This window comes from Tamandua tetradactyla, chromosome 6 (genome assembly GCF_023851605.1).
Source record: "Tamandua tetradactyla isolate mTamTet1 chromosome 6, mTamTet1.pri, whole genome shotgun sequence".
In the NCBI taxonomy this organism is placed as follows: domain Eukaryota; kingdom Metazoa; phylum Chordata; class Mammalia; order Pilosa; family Myrmecophagidae; genus Tamandua; species Tamandua tetradactyla.
Window position 1 is genome coordinate 182,462,687 of NC_135332.1, and position 23,882 is coordinate 182,486,568.

Below are 23,882 nucleotides of genomic sequence, written 5' to 3' on the forward strand. Positions count from 1 at the left end.
GGAGGTGATGGTGGTGGAGGTGGTAGAGGTGGTGATGGTGTAGTGGAGGTGGTGGTGGAGGAGGTAGAGGTGATGGTGGTGGAGGTGGTGATGGTGGAGGAGATGGAGATGATGGAGGAGGAAGTGGTGATGGTGTAGTGGAGGTGATAGAGATGGTGGTAGTGATGATGGTGGTGATGGTGATGGTGGTGGAGGTGGTAGAGGTGGTGATGGTGTAGTGGAGGTGATGGTGGTGGAGGTGATGGAGATGGTGGTGGTCGCTCTAGTAATAGTATATACGACAGCAACAGCCAAATAATCTCTTCATTTTGGATCCATAATTGCTGTTGGAGTTTCAGAAGTGTTGGCAAGGGCAAGTTTTGCAAAAATAAGGAACTGTTTCATTAACAATAACCTGGCTTTTCATCTTCTTTCTTGTCTTCTCTTTTAAATTGTTTCCTAACACAAAGTGTGGATAAGTTTTTGTAATTTATCATGAGGGCAAATTTTTCAAGCCTTTCTGAATGCCAGGATGTTGAACACAACTGATCTTTCCAAGGCTCTCTACCCATGGAGAAAAGGGAAATCTATAGTTCAGAGCAGACATCACTTCCCAGCCAGGACAAGTTAACACAGCCAGTTGAGGGGCAATTAACTGAAGAAAAGACGGTCCATGCAAGTGGTTCTAATATGTGCCATACTGTCTTCTGTCCAGTTTCTGCTCTCCATGCTTCCAAACATCAAACATGATTATTTTGTACTCTTAGAGCTGAAACCAGGTGCTCAGGGTTTTCTGGGGTGTCCTGACGTACCTGCACACTAGGACATGAATCAAACAGAAGCCTGTGATCCAAATGGGGCTGTTACATCTGATAGGGCAAGAAAAGGCAGGAAAAAGACTTAAAAAATGGAAAATCACAATGAATTCAACCCTGGCTGCACTGACCAAAGACTTTCCAAGTGTCTGCCCTTGAATCCAGTGGAAGTTAGAGTTGGGCGCCTGGCAGCTGTCAGCAATAAGACGCCCTCGGCTCCGGGGAAAACAGCTATGAGTGAAGCAGCTGAGCCGATGCAGGCACTGTTAGTCAGGGAGGGGCTGACCACCCCAAGGCCCAGGGCAAGGTCCATTAACTTCCAGCTTAGAACTGAGGCAGGTCCGCAGACACCCCACACCCCCCACGTAGCGTCCTAAAGCACGGCAGACCTCAGCACTAACCCCACTTACAGTGGCGCAGGTGATTCAATTAATACCTTGAAGTCTTTATTTCCCTCAATAGCAGAGCAGTATTAAAGGATCCATGTGAGAATTATGTAAGTAACAGGAATGCAGAAAATTTACTTGCCCAGAGTCTGCTATGTAATGATGGCTTAATTAATGCTAATTTCTCTCTTATGTTAACCCAACACTCCACTTCGAAAGACAGATAGGGTGGATCGATCCCAGCTCTAAAATGAGCTCAGGCAAGAGCAGTACGAGGCACTGGAGAGCACCCAACTGTCCTAAGAGACTGCACCTCACATTCGCATCACCTTTGCTACTTCTTCCATCTCATCCACTCACCAGAGAGATGAGAAACCGGAGGAAATTAGGAAAGTGATTCAAAACCAAGGACATTGTCACCGAGTAGCATAAAGAGCAAGTACAAAGTGTGCCAGTTTGGATCTATTATGAACCCCAGAAAAGCCATGTTTTAATATTGGTTCAGTCTTGTGGAGGGGGCTGTTTCTTTTATTCCTGATTCAATCATGTAGGTTGGATTTGTTTGATTAGATTATCTCCATGAGATGTGGCACACCCAACTGTGGGTATTAATGTTTGATGAGATGAAGATGTGACTCCACCCATTCCAGTTGGGTCTTGATTAGTTCACTGGAAGCCCTTAAAAGAGGAAACATTTTGGAAAGAATCAAATGACAGAAATGAGAGAAACGACAGAAGCCTCAGAGTCAAGAGAAATTTCAGAGCAGAGCCAACACAGATGCCAACACTTGGAGAACAGAGACACGGATGTCTGGAGATGCCTGGAGCCCAGCAGACATCACCATGAGATGTGAAGCAAGCCAGAGCATGGAGAGAGCCAAGGGAAGCTAAGAGATGAAGGCCAGCCCCAAAGAAACAAATTGGGGAGCCCCCACAGGAACAGAGGCTGAAAGCCACGGAACCCAGGAGTAGGGACCCAGCAGATGCCAGCCACGTGACTGCCCAGCTGACAGAGGTGTTCATGACTGATCGGCCTTCCTTGAGTGAGGGTAACCTCTTCTGGGTGCCTCAATTTGGACACTTTTACATCCTTAGAACTGTGAACTTATAACTTATTAAACTCCCCTTTTAAAGCTGCTCCTGTTCTGGTGTATCATATTCCAGCAGCTGGCAAACTAGCACACAAGATGACCTTCAGAAGGTCATGTAATTGTTTTGGACATTAAATTCCTCACCATTAGCCTCAGACATCCCTGCCTCATGACGATGCCAAGTTTATACATCCCAAATTCTGCATTCCTTTTTGTCCAGAGAAGAGGAAAGAAGGCAGTTAGGCAATTTCAGGTGGGATTCAGCACAGCAGAGTAAGTCAAAGGCAGACAAGGGACCAGTTTTCCTTCTTTAAAACACAAGCTTCTCTGCCCAAGGCTGGAGGTCGGGTGACCAGACGTCCAGCTCAGGTCCTGCCCTCGTCTTTGCATCTTCACGCTCCTGTGCACGGCATCCACTCACGTGCTGTAACTGCAGTCCGCGCTCACTAACAGCTTTATAGCTGATGCTTAGTTACATTTCATGCATGTACAGAGTTGCGTGTTTTAAAGCTGCCAGACACTCTTCTAGACACTCCTGGGAGAAGAGCAAGGGAGAAAAGTCTTCGTTTTCATGGACTTTGTTCTACTGGAGAAAAAAATGTTTAATATGAAAAAATACTGGGTAACTTCTACAAAAAATTAAAATAGGGTGATGTGACGGGGACAGGATGGTCATTTTGGGGTGGATGATTAGTGAATGACAGGGTTTTTTGGGGGAAAAGTCTACTTTCTGGAAGGTTGAGTGTGCAAGTGACTCCATCGCCAGGCTGGGGCGATGGCTGGAACGTTCCGGGGGCGCGGGGGCTTGGCCCACTCCAGCCAAGTGGCAGTGGCCCTCTTCGGCAGCCCCCCTTGGCTGGTCCTAATGCAGCTCAGACAGGCGGGAGGAAAATAAAACCTCGGAAAGAGACGTCAGCAACCTCTCACCTCCCGCAGCTCTGTGGGCAGCGGGTTCACAGCACCGGGGAAACATCAGCTACAGAATGAAAGCATTTGCCTTGCCAAAGGGTCTGCTCTCTGTTGCTCAGCCCTAAACGAAACAGACAAACAGCCTGAAATCCTGTTTCCACCTGTCTTTTTGTCTCTGCTTCTCGATTCCCAGGTCCTCTGACTGCCCATGGTCAGAGGGGCTGTCCTGAGTGCTGTCCCCCTGGGCTGGGATGCGCTGCTTCTCCCTCGCTTGCTGGAACGCGGCATGAAGGCCCCCTAGGCTCACCGGCAATCTCTCGCGCCTAATGGACATTTGCCGAGTGGATGAGTTTGTGGAAGGAAGGAAGGGAACAAGGAAGGGGGCTGGCAGAGGGCCAGTGGAAGCAAACATGCAAAGATTAAGAAGGAAAAGAGACTCAGAAAAAGAAAAGGAAGAGGGCTGTCCCCTGTACGATGCTGGCAGCGTGTGTGCACAACACTGCGTCCTCAGCCTGAGCAGTGGGCAGCCAGCAAGGGCTGGTGGGTCGCGACAAGGGCACAGCAGGAGAGCTGGGAGCCAGTTCCCGTGCCCACTCCCACCAGCCCCCTGAGATGGGTAGGTCCCCCAAGACCAGTCCAACACCAGACCGCTCTCTCAGCCTCCCCACTTCAGAGCTGAGAGTCCCACCCTCCTGGGAGTAGCCCGAGGCTTAAAGAAGAGAAGAAGGGGTGGAGGGAGGAGGGGGGAGCCACCCCGTCCTAGATTTGACTGCTGGGAGGCCACCGCCGTGTCATTTCATGGCCCTATGCCTGGGAAGGAAGCGCAAACGTGTTGCCAGGCCTGTCGTGAGGGTTGCGCCCGGAACGCAGCGGACATGGCCCCATCCCTGCCCCCCCCACAACCAGGCCACTTGTCTGAGTCTCCTTGCTTAATTCCTGAATCCCCAGGCCTGGTGCATTTGTCCAATTTCTAACATCCTGCGCTGAGCGAGGTCAGGCCAGGCCAAGCCTCCCCGCCGTGGCACGGATTGCTCCTAGGGTTTCTGAGGGCGGCAGTGGTTGTTCCTGCACATACTCCCAAGCCGTGTCCAAGGGAACCTGGGCCTTGGCAAGCAGGTTCCGAGCAAGATGTGTCCTCCTTAATCCAAGTCAATTAGCTAAGTGCCGGTAAAAGCCCTCTGATGAGCAGCTCTCCTACCTAATACTGTTAGGAAAAGTCACACCTGCAGCATCCACGGCAAAAGGCTCCCTGCCTCTGCAGGGGCAGGAGCAGGAACCTGTCAAGGGAATAAGGGCCTTGCTGGCTGCCTCGTTCCATTTGTCCAGGAAGGCGCAGACACCTTAGCCAGCTGGCGGACGCCCCCAGCATGGGCACAGAGGGGGCAAGTGGCCTGCAAGGTCACACAGCTACTGAGAAGAGCGGCCAAGCTCCAAGACCTTTGCTTCTCAGCCCCAAACCCTTCCTTACCCAGAGAAGGAATCCTAGGGCTTTGGCCCACCTAACACCCTGTCTGACTAATGGGGACACTGAGGCACTGCAGGTGGCATTGAACGAGTGGTGACACGTTCCAGCCCTTTCTGCAGGAATGAGTGACTCCCTCTCTCCCACCCAACACTCCTTCACTATGTATCCTTGCATCTGGGGCGCCTGACGTTCAGTAGCAACACGGCAGCCCCCAAAGGGAGTCTCTCGTGGGGCCTGGAGGGTTCAGGAAGGTCACTGGAGGCAGCAGGTGTCTGACAACCAGCAGCCAAGGTCTTGGGAGGCAAGGACAGGCTGGGGTCTGTGTGTGGTGGAGAAGAGCAGGCGACCCAATTTCAGAGCTGAGGGTCTGAGATGGGATTAAAGGGTGGGGCAGGACAGGGCAGGGGGGCAGGTAGGGCAGGGCAGGGGTCAGGAAGGGCAGGGCAGGGTGGGGCATGGCGGGCGGGCAGGGCAGTCAGGAGCGAGCAAGGTGGGCAGGGCAGGCAGGGGGCACGATGGGCCCACTCCCTCGACAGTCAACCCCCAGGAACTCTGTGACCCCACCCACTTTACTGGGATGGAATCTCCCGGCTTGAAGAGGTCAAATAGTGGTCTGGGGCAGCTGGCCAGATGCCCAGCCCCCTGCCAAGCACCTGTCAATGGGCACGTGGCCTCAGAGTGCAGTTGCAGGGCCATGGCTCCCGGGGCTGCCTGCACCACTGTGGACAGGTGTGGCCCCTGGACGGTTTTCTGGGTGACCCAGTGGAAGATGGCATGAGTTTAAGGGTTACAAGATGAAAAACATGGTGCCAGATACATGGGGGAATGGCGGACATAGGCTGGAGCTGGGTCCCAGCCCAGTTTGTTGGGGGGCACTGAGGGGACCCCATCGAGGTGAGCTTCTGTGCACTCTTTCTAAACACGCATGACTTGTGTCAGGGGCCGTGCTTTCTGATGAATCACAACCCATAAGAAGTGCACAATCCAGATGAGGAGATAGGTGCTTAGTTACACTACATTAAATTAAATGGAATACCATGAGATACTACGAAATTGTATAATTAATGGATGCCTAGAGGAAAGTACACTGGCAGATCTTTCCACCTCATTTTCTCTTCTCTTTTCACCAAACTTAGCTTGGATATCACCTCCTTCAAGAAGCCCTGCTGCACCCTAGGGGGGTGTCGCCACTTCCCTGGTCCCTCCGCCAGCATTCCACTCACACACGGGACTCGGGGTGGACAGAGCTCTCTCCGCGTTCCCACCACCCAGCCCAAGGCCAAGCCTGTGGGGACAGTTGGGGCATCAGGGAAGAAAGATGCTTGACTTACTCGGAGGCCTTGCAATCCAGGAGGCCCACTGTTGCCTTCTGGACCCTTAGGATGGAGAAAAAGAAAAAGGGACAGTGAAAAATGCAGACATTACCATCCAGTATGCTTTGCCCTCCCAGCCCCGTTGTTGGGGAATGCCTTCCCTGCTCACTGGAGGAACTGAGAGGTCAGGAGGAAAATGATGCTCCTCTCTCCAATGTCTACAGCACTTTAGAGCATGGACACCTATCCAATCTAATGAAATATGTTCATCAGCCAAGATGCAGCAACTTTTCCATCCCTTCTAAGTGGGGACAGTAAAGATCGATTGAATGGCTTGCATTTGCAATTCGCAAAGAGCATGCCCCAAGAAATTCTCAGAAACCCAAGGCCTTTAGCTCTAAGCTGAGGGCTGGGGCAGCCGGCTTGGACTACCTGACTCAGCCTCGAATAAGTGACACTGTCTAAGAACAATTAGCTTCCATGAAACGAGGCCCACCGGCCAGGGAGCCACGTCCTGCTTGGAGCTGTGCCCCACGCCCGCCGCCCCTGCTGCAGAACGAGCTGCTGGGCATTGGTGACCCTCAGAGAGCTCGTCTCTGAAGCAGGGACCGTGCACCCGCCTCACCCTCACATGTGAGGGCCATGTGAAAACGAGACACAAAATCCCAGACAGCGCCTGGCCCAAGAGGGCGCTGGCTCTGCCACAGTGACAGCAGCTGGACGAGGCGTGGAGTCGGCAACGGAAAACCTGGTGTCGCTCAGACGCTGTTACCAGCTTTCTGGTCCTACTAATAGCACCATTGCCAAGCTGGGCGCAACTACAAAGTGAGAGGTGGATTGAGGAGCAGGGTCCTTTCTCTTCGCAGCACCATGGAAGTGAATAAACGAGCTGCAGAGTGGAGGGTGTAAACGTCCTTTCTTCACCACGAGAGAGCTCCACTGAGCACAGAGGAAGAACCTGTGACCCACTCTGCCCGGCGAGCTCCCCTTTCCCACTCAGCCAGGCCTGCTCTGGTCCAGGAGAGGGAGAGGCTGCAGGGCGCTCTGGCCCCCCAGGACATTTCCAGCCAGAGAACAGGGCATTTCCTCCCTCTAGGATGGCCAAACACATACTCAAGGGTTTCCCCTGAGGCCAGCGTCTCAGCATGAGCCAGTTTCATGCATATTCAGGGAGCAATGCTTGGGCTGGGGTCTGGAGGCGATGGAAATGACAGCTGGAGGCTGCCAGGGCAGCGATGTGTCTGCGCCTCACGGCAAGCCTACATAGGAGACAGAGTTTTCTAACTTCCTATCTTCTCCAAGTTAGGAAATGAGAATCAGAGAACCTAAGTCATGTCCCCCAAGACAGAGTCACTTGGTGGGAGACAGGACCTGAAACCAAAGCCTCTGGCTCCTGGCCTGCCACGCGTCCACTTTGGGAGCTGCCCTGCATCCACCCTGTACCCGCCCTGCATCCATCTTGCACCCGCCCTGCACCTGCCCTGCATCTGCCCTGCACCCGCCCTGCACCCTCCCTGCATCCACCCTGTACCCACCCTGCATCTTCCCAGCATCCACCCTAAACCCGCCCTGCATCTGCCCTGCATCCATCTTGCACCCGCCCTGCACCCGCCCTGCATCTTCCCAGCATCAACCCTGCACCTGCCCTGCACCCGTCCTGCACCCACCCTGCATCCTTCTTGCACCTGCCCTGCATCTTCCCTGCATCGGCCCTGCACCTGCCCGTACCCGCCCTGCACCTCTATGCACCCCTCAAAGATCTTCGGGGGCCTCCTCTGCAAGCACAGGCTGAGCTCCTGCCCTGGCCCCTACACCCTCAGCCTCCTGCTCCCCCTTCACCTCTGGGGGGCTGTGTGCCTCTTCGACTCCATTTAAGGAATCTCATCACCAGCATGAGGCACTGTCCTGAATCCCTTTCCACCAAGAGCACCGGGCCAAGGGAACCGCAGGGTGGCAGCTGGGCACCCCGGACTTGAGGTACAGGGTCCTTCCTCCAGTGCCCTGTGTGGACCACAGAGGACACAACGGGGCTCCCCTTGTCACCTAGAGAATCCGTATCTATTGCAATTATCTCTTTCTTTGCACATCTCCTCTGTGGGACTATCCACATGTCCTCCATCTATCTCCAGCCTTAATTTTTTTATATTTAAGGCAGGTGGCAGCAAATGCTTGCAGTTCATTCCCTTTCTCCTCCCTCACTCAGCCTAACACACTCTGAGGAAGAGGGAGAAATACCGTATGTAGTCAGCCCAGAACCCAGGGTGAGCGCTCCAGAAGCTGGCCACGTCTAAGCAGGCCAAGCTGCCTTAGTGATGGAAGCTGTGATTAAACAATTTCTCCTCACATGTCCCGGAGACGTATGACCGCACTGTGTACCCAGCTGTAAAAAGGGCCAGCCTTTGGTCAGTCTGAGTGCAAAGCCCAGCTGGGCTTCTTAGTGGCTGTGTGACTGTGTAAATCACTTAAAATCTCTGCGCCAACATCCTCATCTGGAAGAGAAGGAAAATAACACCTTCTCCCTTGTGGATTTAATAGACACATATTTGCATACTGAAGTGTCCAGCAGTGAACATGTTCAATACTTGCCAATTATGCATCTGAACTGCACATGCTTATATGCATAGCCACAGCTAAACAGAGAACACAGGGCGTTTCCTACATCGTCTCAGTCCAAAATCCCCCAACAGTTATATCAACAGTGGACAATTCTAGAAGCAACACCTGGGGAGGTTAAATAACAAATCTAATCATCTGATCTGAATGCTTTGATATGAAATGGTTCTAATTATAGTGGAATTAACTATCTTCTAAGTTTCTTCTAGTTTCACTCCAGTAAAAAGGACATTTTAATCCTAATGAGAAAAAGGCCTCTATTGCTTAATATGTGCCCGATGTGTGGACGTTTAAAAATAGGGTTGTTTTATTTCCTTCAGTAAAATGCAGCAACTCGGAGGGGGCCACAGCATGTTGCCAAGAGGAGTGGGTGAAACCACCGACCCCTGAGGGTCACTGCATTCTTATTAATTGCCCTTCATATCTGAACAAATGCACAGCCCAAGATGATGTCAGGGTCCCTTTGAATGGCCTCTTCCCCACAATGGTTTTTCCATGTGACAAAATTCTTAACAGAGGGAGAAACTAAGGCTGAGGACCCCGAGCCCAACAGGTGCAGTAGCAACAGGAAATGGGCAGAATTGAGCCAACTGGCATTTAAGTGCCCAGTGCGTGATCCTATTTTATCCGAAGGAAACTGAAACACCAGATGCATCACCCAGCAGTGCAGTGACTGGGGGCTCTGAGGGGGTCCTGCGGCCAGCAACCCACGCGGTCACCGTGAGGTCACTGTGAGGTCACTGTGTGGGCACCGTGAGGTCACTGTGTCACCTCTGCCCCCTTTGGGGCTCGGTTTGCTCCCTTGTGAGAGGGTGACAGCAGGAGCACCTGCCTCTCAGGGTGGGGGCCACGTCTGGGCGATGCCGCCTTGGCTGAAGGGTGATGGTTCTACTCAAGACCTGGAGGTGTTGAGGGCAGGCCTGGGGGGAGACTCACCGGCACTCCTGGTGGCCCAGGCGGGCCCTGGTGGCCTCGTGGTCCTGGAGATCCCTGAAACACAAACCAAGCACGGGTCGGCCCGACTCTCTGCGTGACCAGGGCAGCCACCACTCATGGCCCCTTTCTGACTCAGTTATCTCCTGGGTCCCTCCGGGCATCGCTGCTCCTGGCAGGAAGCCAATGGGACACGTCCCCGGATGCCCCTTTGAGCTCCGCGTGCAGTTTCAAGCCCCTGCCACTTACCTGCTCGCCCTTCAGACCCTCTCTCTGCACCTGGGGACAAAGCGCATGTCAGCGGGGGGCAGAGGGCACCCCTAGCTGCCGCCAGCCCCTCCAGCTGCACAAGGAGCCACGCGGTGAGCGCGGCTGCAGCAGCCTCCAGTCACCCCAGCACTCCCCCCATTTCAGCACTGAGCCTTCATCTAGCTCACAGCAGCAGAAGCGCTCTGGCTGCCTGGGGGCGGGACCCTCCCCAAGGCCCCCTCCCCAAAGCCCGGCTTCAGCGGGTCCGAGCCCTGACGGCTCCACAGCTTACCAGGGAGCCTGGGGACCCAGGAGGCCCAGCGGGTCCCACGTCGCCCTGCGCAAAAGGGACACTCGTCACATGCGGCGCTGCCCCCTGGGCTGCTGCCCCCAACCCTTTCAGCTGTGCCAGGCACCAAGGTCGCACTCCCTCTGCCTGTGTCCACCACGAAGGCCCTGGCGGCTGGCCACGTGCCACGAGTCCATCCCGCTCACATCTACACATCCCGGGGCCAAGTCTAGGCTTGGCACAACCCACAGTCAACAGAGTTATCAGATGGACAACTCACACACACAGACTCACACTCATACACACACATTCACACACACTCACACTCATACACACACTCACACTGTAGCAGGAAAGGGAGCCATCACCCGTCCCCTGGCTCCACCCTGACGGATCATTCGCTCTTAAAGACTGGGAAGTACTTCTCTTAGGATTTCGCATTCCCTTTCAGGAAACTGCAAGAATATATTAAAATCCTGACAACAGCCTGCAGAATATCATAAAGCTCCAAGTTTAGCTATTAAAAATAACATAAGTCTCAATTCTAAAAACACTTAGGAGAGAGAAAAATCAACTCAGCCAGAATTGAAGCCTGGGTAGGCAGGTTTGGAAAACACTGGCAAGCTCCCGTCAGCGCTCCCAGGCTGGAGCCTTCCAGCAGGTGCAGTCGCATCATCTATTTACAATGCACACCTGTCTGTCTCTGCAGAGCGCTAGAGAAGCCCTTCGTTTTCCTTTGCTTGTTCCTTTCCACCAGCACCTGCTCGTGATGAGTCTGAGTCAGATGCCGCCCTCACCTGGGTCCCACAGGGACACACGCTGGGGGCGCAGTGGGTCCTGCCTCGCCCACCTCTTTACCTGCAAGCTCCCTGCCCCTCGCTGTCTAACTCTTCATAAAGGGATGCCTAAGAATCTGGAAGAAAATCGTTTTCCTGCACTCAAGCACGGGGCTGCGTCTCACGATATCCTTTTCTCTGCTTACATCTTATTCCCACTGCATTTCCCCAAACAAAGATTTCCCACAGTGCTTAGGAAGGTTATTTTCACACACATTTTCAGAGCAGTCACAATTTGCAAAGAATTTTTACATGCAGTTATTTCAGTTGAGATAGAAATTGTAAGCAGCAAATATTGATTTAAGCCTTGTTGAAAGATGCTCTAGAGGGCCAGTATAAGATACAACCTATACTTTGTTTTTTTAAATACCTAGTAAATGTCCACTGTTTCTATCCCAATGAAAAAACTGAAAAATGATAAAGAGAAAGAGGGATAAAAGGGGTTTAAACCCCAGAAGAGAAGCGGTTTATGAGACGGTAGTTTATGAGATTTGTTTTTGTATTTAGTCATAGCTTTCCTTAGTCCAAAAAGCATTTTAAATAGCATAAGTTTTTAATGTCATGGATGTTATCTATTAGTTTTTTGGGGATAATACCACAAATGTCTTGTGTGTTTGCTGAGTTCCTGATAACCAGCCACATCCAGTAGGGCTTTCTCGTGTGTCTAGTGTGGGCTTCAGGAGGTTCCCAGAGTCCAGCCTCTCTGCGCCTCCCCCCACCATTGGAAGGCTGCCTCCCCCGCCTTCCGTCCTCACCTCCTCCCACTCCGGCCTCTCCCGCCTCCCCCGCCTCCCCCCACTCTGGCCTCCCCTGCCTCCCCACCTCACCTCCCCCCACTCCGGACTCTCCCGCCTCCTCCGCCTCTCCCCACTCTGGCCTCCCTTGCCTCCCCACCTCACCTCCCCCCACTCCGGACTCTCCCGCCTCCTCCGCCTCCCCCCACTCTGGCCTCCCCCGCCTTCCCTCCTCACCTCCCCTCACTCCGGCCTCCCCTGCCTCCCCACCTCACCTCCCCCCACTCTGGCCTCCCCTGCCTCCCCACCTCACCTCCCCCCACTCTGGCCTCCCCTGCCTCTCCACCTCACCTCCCCCCACTCCGGACTCTCCCGCCTCCTCCGCCTCCCCCCACTCTGGCCTCCCCCCGCCTTCCCTCCTCACCTCCCCCCACTCCGGCCTCTCCCGCCTCCTCCGCCTCCCCCCACTCTGGCCTCCCCTGCCTCCCCACCTCACCTCCCCCCACTCCGGACTCTCCCGCCTCCTCCGCCTCCCCCCACTCTGGCCTCCCCTGCCTCCCCACCTCACCTTCCCCTCCACTCCAGCCCCCCCTACCTCCCCCTGCCTCTCACCTCTGGCCCCTGGCAAGTTCCCACCAGCCCATGGTTTGTCCATTCGGTGATGGACAGGGGAGCCCTCTGCAGGAAGATCTAAATCCCAATTGTGAATCTCGGAAGGGAGGGATTTAGCATATTTACATGTTTAAAAATACGGAGATCATAGTAGGATCATAGTATTTCTCCAAATACTGTTTTCTTCTTAATAAGGAAGAATTCCTTTTAACTCCCCCTGTTGCCTAAATCAGCCTGGACCCCTGAGCAGATTCCTTCCTCTTCAGACTCCTATAAGGGGTCCTTGGGCTAAGCTCTTGGGTCTCGGGGCATCTCTCCAGGTGTCTCCACCTTCCCTGCAGTGTCCTTCTGCCCTGTCCTGGGCTCTCTGTCCCCCCACTGCCTCCCTCCTGCTCCACGAGCCACATCTACTCCTGCCTGGCCTCTCACTGGGGCACCCTGGAAGGGCCATTGGTAGACCGAGCTGTGGTCGCTCTTCAGAAGCTGCTGCTTGAATCTCCTGCGGGTCCACACTCTACAGCCAATGGGCCAACAACACCCTTTGCTCCCAGAACTCCGGGGCCTGATCAGTTCAGGAGACCCCCATGGCCTGCTTACCTTCTCTCCTGGGGTCCCTGCCACCCCGGGAAGGCCAGGTTTTCCCTGGAAGAAAGAAAGAAAAATGGGGGTTGTGAGTGGCAGTGACGGGAGAAACAAGAGGCCGCAGGACAAATACGGCTTCAGAGCTGCAGCCTGGTCTTCCCTAGGGGAACAGGACCCCGGGACCAGATTTTCTGAACTGTGTTTATTGCTGGACAGTTCTTCCTTACACTAAACTCCACATCTCTCTCCCCCCTTCTGAGACCCGCTTGGGGCTTCCTGCTATCGAAAGCATTCCAAGACACAGGGATACTTTCCTTAGTGGAGTAAGGGACCTGTGAAGGAGAACCTGGACATGCCGGGGGAGAAGCCCTGGGGGCCGAGTCTGAGGGACGGAGACCTCGGAGCATGGTGGACTGGCGAAACCTTGGGGCTGAGGAAGATCCGGGCCCCCCGTGCTGAAGCTGGTCCCGCCTGCTCTTCGAGGGCCCCAGAGGCAAGTTTTCCAAGCATGCCGGGGGGAGAACCCAGGCACCTACAGCCCCGACAGGAGTCGGATTGAGGGGCACAGTGGGGGAGTCCATGGAAGGATCTAGAAGGCATCTGGACAAGCAGTCTCACCCCCGGGGACACAGTGTTGTTTTTTATGCAGGACTCTCTCCTGAAGTCATCATCAGAGGCACGCGCAGCCCCGCGCCGCACTCCCTTCCTAACCCTAACCCACACTCCCTTTGCGAGCAGCAGGGAACCGCTCTGCAGGAGGAGAAACGCCTGCAGGGAAGCTTCCGCTGCCTCCCAGCCCCGACTCTGCCTTCACACAGCAGCATTTCACGTTCTTGCTGGTTTACCGGTTACTTTTGCTGCTTTCCTGTGTCAGATGCAAGTTCTGCAGGAAGGGCCTCAGTCCTTCTCAGTGAACACATGGCCTGTTCCGAGGGGGGCGCCGGCTGGGCACAGACGCAGCGCCCAGGGGGCAGGTCTGAGCAAACGAGTTAATTATCTGCCTTTCCACAAAAGCACCAAGTGTCCTGCCCTTGGCACATATTTAAGAAAAGGGTTGATGTTTATAATATGATGTTGAGGGCAGGAGAGCAGGAGATTAAAAAGTATGATTACAATTTGTGGAATTATATTATTAAATGACAGTCAATAATCATTGTCAAAATATCATTTCCTGGTGATGGAATTACATTGATTTGATTAATGCCAATTCAATTTACATTGATAAAAAATATTGAAACTAACACATTTGTTTTAATTAATTTATATATATGATTATTGTGTTTATTTATCTATAAATTGATGTATATTGCAACATATACAAATATATGAATTGACTGATATATTGATACATTAACTTTTATTATAAACATGGTAAGTATTTTCCTAATTACCTTCAAGGTGGATATTTGATCTTTTCTTTTTAATCACATATGTTTAAATTTAATTACTTTTTGAATCCATAATGTGTCCACATGGTTCAAGGTTTAAATGGTACAAAAGTTTCATCCCCTCCCCATCCTCAGACACCTAAAATCCTCTTCTGGGGATTTCCTGCCTCCCAGTTCCCTGGGCTCCTGTGTCCCGTGGAAGGGTGTGCCCTGGGGGTGCCGTGCCCTGTGCCCTCACGGGCCGCACACTCATCCTGCCGGCAGTCCAGGGCATCTCGTGGGCAGCACTGAGTGACCAGCGTGGAGGGACGCCTTTTCGAATGTGTGCACGCTGCCCACCCCCACGTTAGCAATGAGACGTCTGTCTCCTCGGGTAGACGTGGGGCACCTGCCCTCACGGCCCTCCTGCCCAGCTCTGATGTTACATGCCTACACGGGACCGCTCGAGCGGGGTCCAGTCACTGGACCATCAGAGCCTCCAGCTTTGCAGAAAGGAAGCTGCCCGGGCCCTGGAGAATGCTGGACCCTGGAATGATCTGGCCGCTCCCGTCCTCTGGCAAAACCCAACACAGCAGGGTCAGCGCCACTCACCGGCTGTCCTGAGTCCCCTGGCTTCCCGGGAAATCCGTCCAGGCCTCGCTGCCCCTGGAGAAACAAGGGAAATGAAGTAGGAGGTGGACTTGGGGAAGGAAGGGTGAGCAAAGTCACTGTTCACCAGGCACCTCCGAAGGCAGGAGGTCCAGACACAGACGATGGGTGTGCGAAGGGTTCAGGGGCACAGGGCGAAGGGCAGAGAAACCAGACATTTCCCAGGACACGACCAGGGAAAGCAACAGCTCTTTTTCTCAGGGTTCCCTGCGGGGATCAAAGTAGCGGACACCTGCGTCCGCGAATCTGTAAGACCACAGGCACATTTCCCTCCTGTGCACTCATCCAGCAGACGCGTGCTGAGCCTCGGTGGCCCTTCCCAAAGTGGCTGGAACAGCCTGAGAATGAGCGACAGGCTGCGAGCAGCCCTCGTCCAGCCCCGTCCCACGCCAAGCTGCAGACTGCCGCAGGACTGCCCTGTCTCCTGGAGCCTGTTCCTCCGGCTGCCTTTCACGGAACAAGGATAGAAGGTACCTGTGAGTGAGGAGAGGGGTAAGGTCTGTGAAGCACCCACTCCTGGGAGGTCCGTGGCATGTGCTGGCGTGCGTCCAGTGGGTCAGCTGTCCAGGCCGAAGCCCAGGAGGCCAGCACGGTCCATGGCTGGGTTAGCACCCAGCATCCAGCTGCGACCAGGCCCAGCACCCAGTGCTGCAGAGGCAGAGTCTCCTGGGGGGGGGGGCTGCATTTGAACAGACCCCCACATGGCGGCCCAGCAGCCTGAGCTGCCTCTTAGGTTCCCCCAACTCAGAGGCATGTCTCATTCTGAGTTCTGGGCTGGCTGTCCCCTCAGCACAGACGTTCCTCCTTGACCATTTCGTCGAAAGCAGGTGGTGGCAGCTCCCCTCACACAGGCCCGACCCGTTCACTCAGGAGGGCCTAAGGCCGGGTCAGCCTTTCCTTCCCGTGGCCCTTGGACCCCAGCTCCACGGCAGGGCCCTTCTCAAGTTACTGCGTGATGGAGAGATGACGCAAAAAAATGCGTTCCCAGCCTCCTCCTATTTCACCATAACTCTGAGTTGTTGATTCCTTTTTTCTTTTTAAAGGTTCAGGATGTGGCTATCTGGTGCTTCTAGCTCAGCCTGCCTCCTGTGGGTGGCTTCTGTGATGCAGCCGCCTCTCCTGAGTACAGGGACAGGTGGGGCTTCCCGACAGGCGTGATGCATCATGGCTTCTCTCCTTGGAATGGACACATCCGTTCCTTCTGGGGGCTGCTGGCTCCTTGGGGCTGTGTCCTTTGCCTTACCTGAACAAGCACCAGGGCTCCCCATGGTCAGTTCCCCAAAGGGGCAGGGAGGAGCTCCCCCAAGGCCCAAGGATAGGGCAGGGCCCCATGGGCTCCCCCGATGACCCAAGTTCCCTCCAACCCCACACATCCACTGACCTGAACTTTGGGGTTGTCCCCAAACCTCTCAGCTCTGCTTGTAAACTCAATAATGTATGTTTTCTATTTTTCAGCAATGATTTAAAAATTTTAGAACCTTTATATCCACATTTCTGTTTTTAGGCACCATTATGCATTAATTCCAGTCATCGGGTGAATGGCGCCGAGCTGCCCGCATTTCATCTCTCTGCCGGGAGACTCCGCAGAGTCTCCTTCTTCCCTTCCTCCACCCTGTGAGGCTGGCCGGCTTGAGGGCAGCACAGATGAGAAACTGAGGCACAGGGGTGGAGGTGCTCGTGTGCACTCAGCCCCTCCTGGGCATGCTGCCACCGGCGCCTGAGTCTGGGTCTCCTCACACTTCCTCTGCCTCTTTCTACCACCCCATGAGGTCCGGGGACACTGAGGCTCTCTCCCGTTGGTTCCGTGAGTGGCTGAGCTGGCTGGCCTCTCAGAGCTCCTGGAGCCCCACGCCTCCGTTTCTAGGTGGGGGACTGACCACCTTGTCCAGCATTGTGCAGACACATAGTGATGGGTCCACAGTTGAGGCAAAGTCTCCTGACTTGCAAGCCAGAGCTTGCTTCCTTGGAGCAGGCTACCCCACCAAATAGCACCCCAATATTTGGCGTTTCCACAGGGCTCAGAGGAAAGGAAAATGTGTTGGCCAGGTATTATTTTACAGGTTCTAACTTGAAGCAGAGAGTTACGCCTGTTGCCCAAGTCCTTATTTCCTACTTCAAGATCCATGGAGCTTGAGGCCGAGAGATCTCCCAGCTGCAGCTCAGGACAGTTGCACGAGGCTCCAGGAGGCCCTGGCTGAACAGAATCTCAGCAAACTATTTTGCTGCTCAGCAGACGGAAAATGAGGCCCGGCTGGGTACAGCTGGAGAACTGACACATGTCTTTACCAGCAGGGGCAGGAGAGGGAGAGGATGAGACAAGGGTGGATAAGGAGGGAGATTGTGGGAAGGAAGAGAGCCAGGGAAGACAGAGACAAGCGGGCAGTGCAAGCAGCAGGGTCTCAAACTGAAATGCCTGCAGAGGTCAGGCTGGGGCATACGGTGGGGTGAAGCACGAGGCAGGGAAGTGCAGACTCTGAAAAATTATGTAAAACATGGCTGAGAAAGGACAGACAAGCACAGTTCTTGGAACACTTCATCCCAGACCTTAAGGAACTCAACTAATGCGCATGGGAAGAGATGTCAAACCCCACAGCCAGCTGCCTCGGGAGTCTCTGGCATCAGCAGATGTGGAAGAAGTTGACCTCAGAATTATTTTTGCTGTGCCCCAGTGGCCTGGTGGTGAAGGAATGGTCACCCCCTCACAGTCTGGCAGCTACACCACCTGCATCTGAGAGCCTACGCTTCGTCCATTCACAACACTTGTTAATTAAGGCTCAAATGCAGGTCAGGGTGGTCACTGCTGGCTGTCCCTTCTGGTGGACCGCCAGCAGTGGAGCAGCAGAGAGGACATGTAACTCATCCGAGCCAGAGGGGGTCCACACCAGCGACCCACAGTGCCCCAGGCACCCTCCTCCTGATTTCCACGGAAGGTGAGCTGGCAGCTTGACGTCCATACCTTTTCTCCTCGGGGCCCCTTGTCACCTCGTTCTCCTTGGAGGCCCTAGGGACAGAACAACAAGAGCAGCTGCACCCAACCCCACCCAGCCCAGGGTGGAGTGAAGGGGGTGGCGGTGCAAAGACCCTGCCTCATGGAGCTGCCTGATCGCCCTCGGGCCCGGGCAGCTGAACTGGTCCACTTCTGAGGTAAGGGGTGAAGCCCTGCAGCTGTCCCCAGGCCCCAGCTGGTGTCCACATTGCACAGTTCATTCCAGAGCTTACCAGGCCCGGGGCACGACAGGGGACAGTGCAGTCCAGCCCCCCAGCCCAGTCCGGGACTCATCGTGGAGCCTGAGACCCTCACGGCCCCCCAGCCTGGTCCAGGACCCCACCGTGGAGCCTGTGGAGGGGCCCCCACGCTAGGCCCCGACACTGGCCCCTTCAAGCAACCCCACCCACCGCAGTGACAGGGAACCGCTGCTCCCTAAGTCCCCCACCTCCCTCTTAGTGGCTGCCAGCTCCCACGCCCTGGAGCCCCCTGCCCTCCCACGGGCTGACGTGGTGGAGATGCCCACACAATGCTGGCCACTCCAGCCCAAGACCTAAACCTGCCCCCTGCCCCAGGTACCCTCACGGGCCGTCCCCCCAAGAAGAACCTAAGCCCCAGCATGGGCCCCAGTGTCCAAGGAAGCGCCTGCCAGAGGCGCGGCTGCCGCTGTGTGGAATCGCTGAACCTGATGCAAGCGGGTCCTGTTAGTCATGCGCCTGCGACCGCGTCACCCAAAGGTCCTGCTGAGGGGCGGGTCAGAGCAGGGGAGCTGAGGAAGGCTCGGGGCTCCGGGCTCCGGGCAGCGGCTGCAGGCCAGGCCCATAGCGGGCCCCACCAATAGCCGGGCCTGGACGCCCTGCGCTGGCCCCGCTCTGCGCCTTCACGGAAGAGGGCGCAGCAGGTCCACCTGGGGCTGCGGGCACAGGCCACGCACCGCTAAGGCTCCGGGACCCCCAGCACTCTCCCGGTGACCTCCTTTCTGAGCAGCCTGCTGTCCAGGAAAGGGTGGGAAACTGCTCCATCAAGGCCACTTGGATGGTGGGCTCCTACCCCCCATGGCCCCTCCTACCCCTCGTAGCCCCTCCTACCCCTCATGGCCCCTCCTACTCCCCATGGCCTCTCCTACCCCTCATGGCCCCTCCTACCCCTCATGGCCCCTCCTACCCCTCATGGCCCCTCCTACCCCTCGTGGCCCCTCCTACTCCCCATGGCCCCTCCTACCCCTCATGGCCCCTCCTACCCCTCGTAGCCCCTCCTACCCCTCATGGCCCCTCCTACCCCTCATGGCCCCCTCCTACCCCTCACGGCCCCTCCTACCCCTCATGGTCCCTCCTACCTCTCATGGCCTCTCCTACCCCTCATGGCCCCTCCTACCCCTCGTGGCCCCTCCTACCCCTCGTAGCCCCTCCTAACCCTCATGGCCCCCTCCTACCCCTTGTAGCCCCTCCTACTCCTCATGGCCCCTCCTACCCCTCGTAGCCCCTCCTACCCCTCATGGCCCCTCCTACCCCTCGTAGCCCCTCCTACCCCTCGTAGCCCCTCCTAACCCTCATGGCCCCTCCTACCCCTCGTGGCCCCTCCTAGTCCCCATGGCCCCTCCTACCCCTCGTGGCCCCTCCTACTCCCCATGGCCCCTCCTACTCCCCATGGCCCCTCCTACCCCTCATGGCCCCTCCTACCCCTCGTAGCCCCTCCTACCCCTCATGGCCCCTCCTACCCCTCATGGCCCCTCCTACCCCTCATGGCCCCCTCCTACCCCTCACGGCCCCCTCCTACCCCTCACGGCCCCTCCTACCCCTCATGGTCCCTCCTACCCCTCATGGCCTCTCCTACCCCTCATGGCCCCTCCTACCCCTCGTAGCCCCTCCTACCCCTCATAGCCCCTCCTAACCCTCATGGCCCCCTCCTACCCCTTGTAGCCCCTCCTACTCCTCATGGCCCCTCCTACCCCTCGTAGCCCCTCCTACCCCTCATGGCCCCTCCTACCCCTCATGGCCCCTCCTACCCCTCATAGCCCCCTCCTTGCCAGGCGCCCCTGGAAGTGGCTTTGCACCTTCCTCTACAGACAGGAAGACAGCTTGGCACGTGTGGCCGTGAAATGTCACAGATACGGGAGCTTGTGCTGACGCTCAGGGCACGGATCGGGAGTTAGGGACAGCCAGCTCTGGAGAAGCGTCCTGGGCACTCACCCAGAGGCCACCTGTGTCCACTGGGGCAGGGAGGAGGTCTGAGCCCGGCCACGGAAGGTGAGGAGAGGGGGCAGGTGGGCGTGGTGGTCCCAAGGCCCTCAGAACGTTCCCTAGCACTGGGCATGAGTGCGGAAGGTGGGGGCAGGAGGCGGCTGTGCAGGAGCCTTCGAGCCCTCTGAGTCTCTAAGTCCACATGTCCTCCACTGCCCTGGGCCCTGCCCCTCTCCAGCCTCCACTCTCTGCTCTGGCCCTGCACAAGGTTCCGGACCCAGAGCCCTGCAGCCCCCTATCTGGCAACTAGCACGCTCTGTCCTGAGTCGCGCCAGCCCCTGCCACCCCCACCTGGGACACACAATTGTCTCGCGTGCCCACCAAATCCTGTGCAAGGGTGGCACTTCCCTGAAGCTTTACAGCACCTCCCTGCGGCCCTCCCAGGTGGGCAGCCTGTCAGTGTCTCCCAGCGGGTCAGGCCTGGGAGGTGGGGCTCTGTCCCACCCACCTCTGCCTCCCCACACCCAGTACTGTCCCAGCACCGAGGTGATCCTGAATGGGGTGCAAAGAGGATGAGAAGATGAGGGTGCACCTCAGGCAGGGGTGGCCCTGTGTGTGCCCCAGGCAGTCAGCACGGCTGAGGTGAGGGGCCCTCAGTGACACAAAGCAAGTGGGGCCGGGCACTTCCATGGGGCTGACCCTGCAGTGCTCGGGGGGGCACACGCTCCATGCGGGACGACACACGGGGGTGGGGGGAAGATGCTCCATGCGGGACGACACACGGGGGTCGGGGGGGGCAGGCGCTCCGTGTGGGATGACACACGGGGGTCGGGGGGCATGCGCTCCATGCCGGACGACACACGGGGGTTGGGGGGGCACACGCTCCGTGTGAGACGACACACGGGGGTCGGGGGGGCACACACTCCATGCAAGATGACACAAGGGGGTGGGGGGCACATGCTCCAAGACTGGGGACTCAGTGGAAATCCCCCAGAACTAGGGATTCAGTGGGGAACCCCCAAGACTGGAGACTCAGTGGAGACCCCCCAGGACCAGGGACTCAGTGGAGACCCTCCAGGACTGGGGACTGAGTGTGGTAGCAAAAACAGGCCCTCTGGACCAAGTCTGACTACCTAGGCTGCTGTTAAAATGCTGAGTCCCGACTCCAGTCAACCCGCTGCCCCCTTCTCTGGCCACGGGGTCTGGGAAGGTGCACCGCACACCTGTCCTCTGGGTGACCCTCAGTGTCCTAGTGGTGTTGAAGGATTTCCAGTCTGAGAGAGGAGGGCCTGGCACCCCTCGACACGTGCAGGGCAGGGTCCCCGTGTGAGCTGCAGGGACTGGGCCTGCCCCCGAGTCCTGGGCCAGGGGACAGAACCCTGCTGAGCAGGGCTGTACTTACAGGCGCTCCCACAGGCCCGGGAGCTCCAGGAAGTCCAGGTGGGCCCCTAGGTCCCTGCAGAAGAGGGTCAGGGAGAGCATTAACAAGAAGAGAAATGAACAGAGAAAAGGTTCCGGAAGGGAAGCAGCAAAGTGGAGGCAGCACCCGGTTGGGAGTCAGCGCTGGTGACACAAAGTCTGTGCATTGCCCGTGCTGGCCACACGGCCACTCTCCGCCCCGAAGCCCCCGCCCCACCCCAGCCCTCCTCTGGTGAGCCTTCCCAGCATCCCTGGTTTAGTGAAAAGCAAATGGAAACAACATTTGGGGTCACGAATAAGGGAAAGGCCCCTTGAATAACAGTGCCCCATGCCAGGAGTGATACACATTTGCCCTAAGAACGGCTGAGATGCCGGCCGGGCGGGGAGAGGCGCTGCACACGCAAGGCCCAGGCAGGGATCCTGCCTGCAGGAAATGGGAATAGCTGTGGCCGAGTGGGGTCTGCAACGCACAAACAGGCACTGGGTTTGCTGGAGGGTCGCTGGGGATCCCTCTGAGCACCCCTCACTGAAGCCAAGGATTCTGTGCCGATCAATGCCCCCAGATGCTCGGCCGGCCGTGGACACTCACCTGGATGCCTGCCTCGCCCGGCAGCCCCGGCAGCCCCGGCTCCCCCTGCACACAGAATGGGACGTGGTCAGGCAGCTGGACACTGCGTGCAGCCCACCCAGGCCTCAGGCCATCCCTCTCCTGACACAGAAACTGTGCCACTCATGGAGGGCCTGGCCCCCTCAGACACTTTTCCTCAAGCCCCAAGCCCATCTTCACAGCAGGGGGGTGACCCCAGCCCCAACAAAGCTGGAGCTCGGAGAAGGCAGCCGTGGGCACAGGCGGGGAGGACAGAGACTGTCCAGCTGGAGGGCAGTGACAGGACTGCGGTTCACGGGACCACACCTCCCTCCTGTTCTTGGTTGGCCAGTTGCCCCCGACCAGAGGTGGAGCAATGGGGGGGAAGAGGACAGAGGGGCCGAGGGGAGAACCTGAGGGATGTTCGTCCAGCTTCTCACGGAAACAAGGCCCCCTTTCTCCCCAAGCAGACGGGCCCTCCCACCTGGGTCTGCTGCACACTCCAGCTCAGGGGTGGGGGCGGGGGGCTGCTCAGGGTGAGGAGCCGATTCCCGGGGCAGGGCAAAACCCCACTGCACTGAGCTCAGCTCATTTCCTGCCCTAGATGAGCTCGGTTCCATGCAGTGGGCCACAGATGCCTCCCGTGCACGGCTGCTCCCCAGGGACAGGGTCGAGGGTGCCAAGGGCAAGGAGCAAGATAGCCGCTTCATGTGTCCGCATGGGGCAGCCAGGCTGGGGTTCCAGCTCAGTGCTGCCCGTGGGCAGCCAGGCCAGGGTCCCAGCTCAGCCCCTGGCTTCGCCAACGGCCAGCCCTTGCTTGGACAGGGAGCTACCCAGAGGCTGTGCCCTGGCCTCCCTCGGGGCGGGGGCAGCGAATGCACTCACTCTCACGCCTTTGCCGCCGTCTCTCCCGGGGGGACCCGGCAGGCCCAGAGAGCCCTGGAAGGAGAGAAGGACACACCGTTAGACAGCACCAGGGGCAGTGCTGGCAGCATGTCCTGCGGGCAGCTGGCTGGATGCATGTTCTCGGGTCTTGCCATGGCCCACTTCACGTCTGCCTGGTCGCGTCTGCCTGGTCGTGAGGTGGCCCCTGTGCACGTGGCTGGGTGTGGAGCAGGGTCCACAGGCTCCTGGAGCTTGTGGGGTGACCTTTCCTCACTGGAGCCAGGCCAGGGTGTCCGTGTTCCCACCCAGCTCCAGCAGTGTGGACTCAACCCGAGGCTGTCCCCCTAATCCTCCATCCACTTTCCCTATGACCCTGGGCAAGTCTCGAGACTGCTGTGAGTGGGGGCAGATGCTGTTGGGTCACAGAAGGACAGATGGATTCGGGAAAGCAGCTATGGTGTTCAGGAAACATGGTGTTCGACCCTGCAAGGTGCGCTGAGCCACCCCGTGCCCCCGCGGCCCTGGGGGTCACTGCTTCTCCTCTTCCCAAAGGTACCGCCCATGGTGCGTCTGGCTTCATCTGTAAGTTGAGAGGTCCACGTGTGCACATGTGACACATCTACAGATTTTAAAAAGGTCCACATGTCTTCTACAGCGCCAGCCTCCTGTGCTACTGAAGGGAAGGACAGACGGACACCTGTGACGGGTGTCAGACGTGTGTGGCACCTTCCAGCTGGTGGGTCCCCCGAGAGCCTGGGCTCACGTGCGTACGTCTCAAGTCGCAGGATGGAGGACTCGGGTCTACTCGCCCGGCGTGGGGCTGGCCTGTGCCCTGCAGTCCCCATGGCCACCCTGCCTGCGACCACGGATGCGCCATGGCAGGTGCATCAGAGAGGCAGGAAGGAAATTAGAATGCTCCCACCTGAAGTGCCCCGACAGACCAGGGCACCTGGGGACCTGCTGGCCAGTGGCCTCGGCTCATAG

The 23,882-nt window shown here is 56.9% G+C and overlaps 1 protein-coding gene across 1 annotated transcript in view; it reads right to left on the bottom strand.

Moving 5' to 3' along the window:
* COL22A1 (collagen type XXII alpha 1 chain) overlaps positions 1-23,882 on the bottom strand; it is a 259,058-nt gene that overhangs the window by 131,971 nt on the left and 103,205 nt on the right. The window contains exons 13-22 of the mRNA XM_077163316.1: positions 22,899-22,952; positions 22,017-22,061; positions 21,411-21,464; positions 17,799-17,843; positions 14,786-14,839; positions 12,822-12,866; positions 10,046-10,090; positions 9,754-9,783; positions 9,508-9,561; positions 5,977-6,021 (exon numbers count right to left, since the gene is read on the bottom strand). Of these exons, the coding sequence (XP_077019431.1) occupies positions 5,977-6,021; positions 9,508-9,561; positions 9,754-9,783; positions 10,046-10,090; positions 12,822-12,866; positions 14,786-14,839; positions 17,799-17,843; positions 21,411-21,464; positions 22,017-22,061; positions 22,899-22,952 (471 nt within the window). The remainder of the gene's footprint in view (positions 1-5,976; positions 6,022-9,507; positions 9,562-9,753; positions 9,784-10,045; positions 10,091-12,821; positions 12,867-14,785; positions 14,840-17,798; positions 17,844-21,410; positions 21,465-22,016; positions 22,062-22,898; positions 22,953-23,882) is intronic.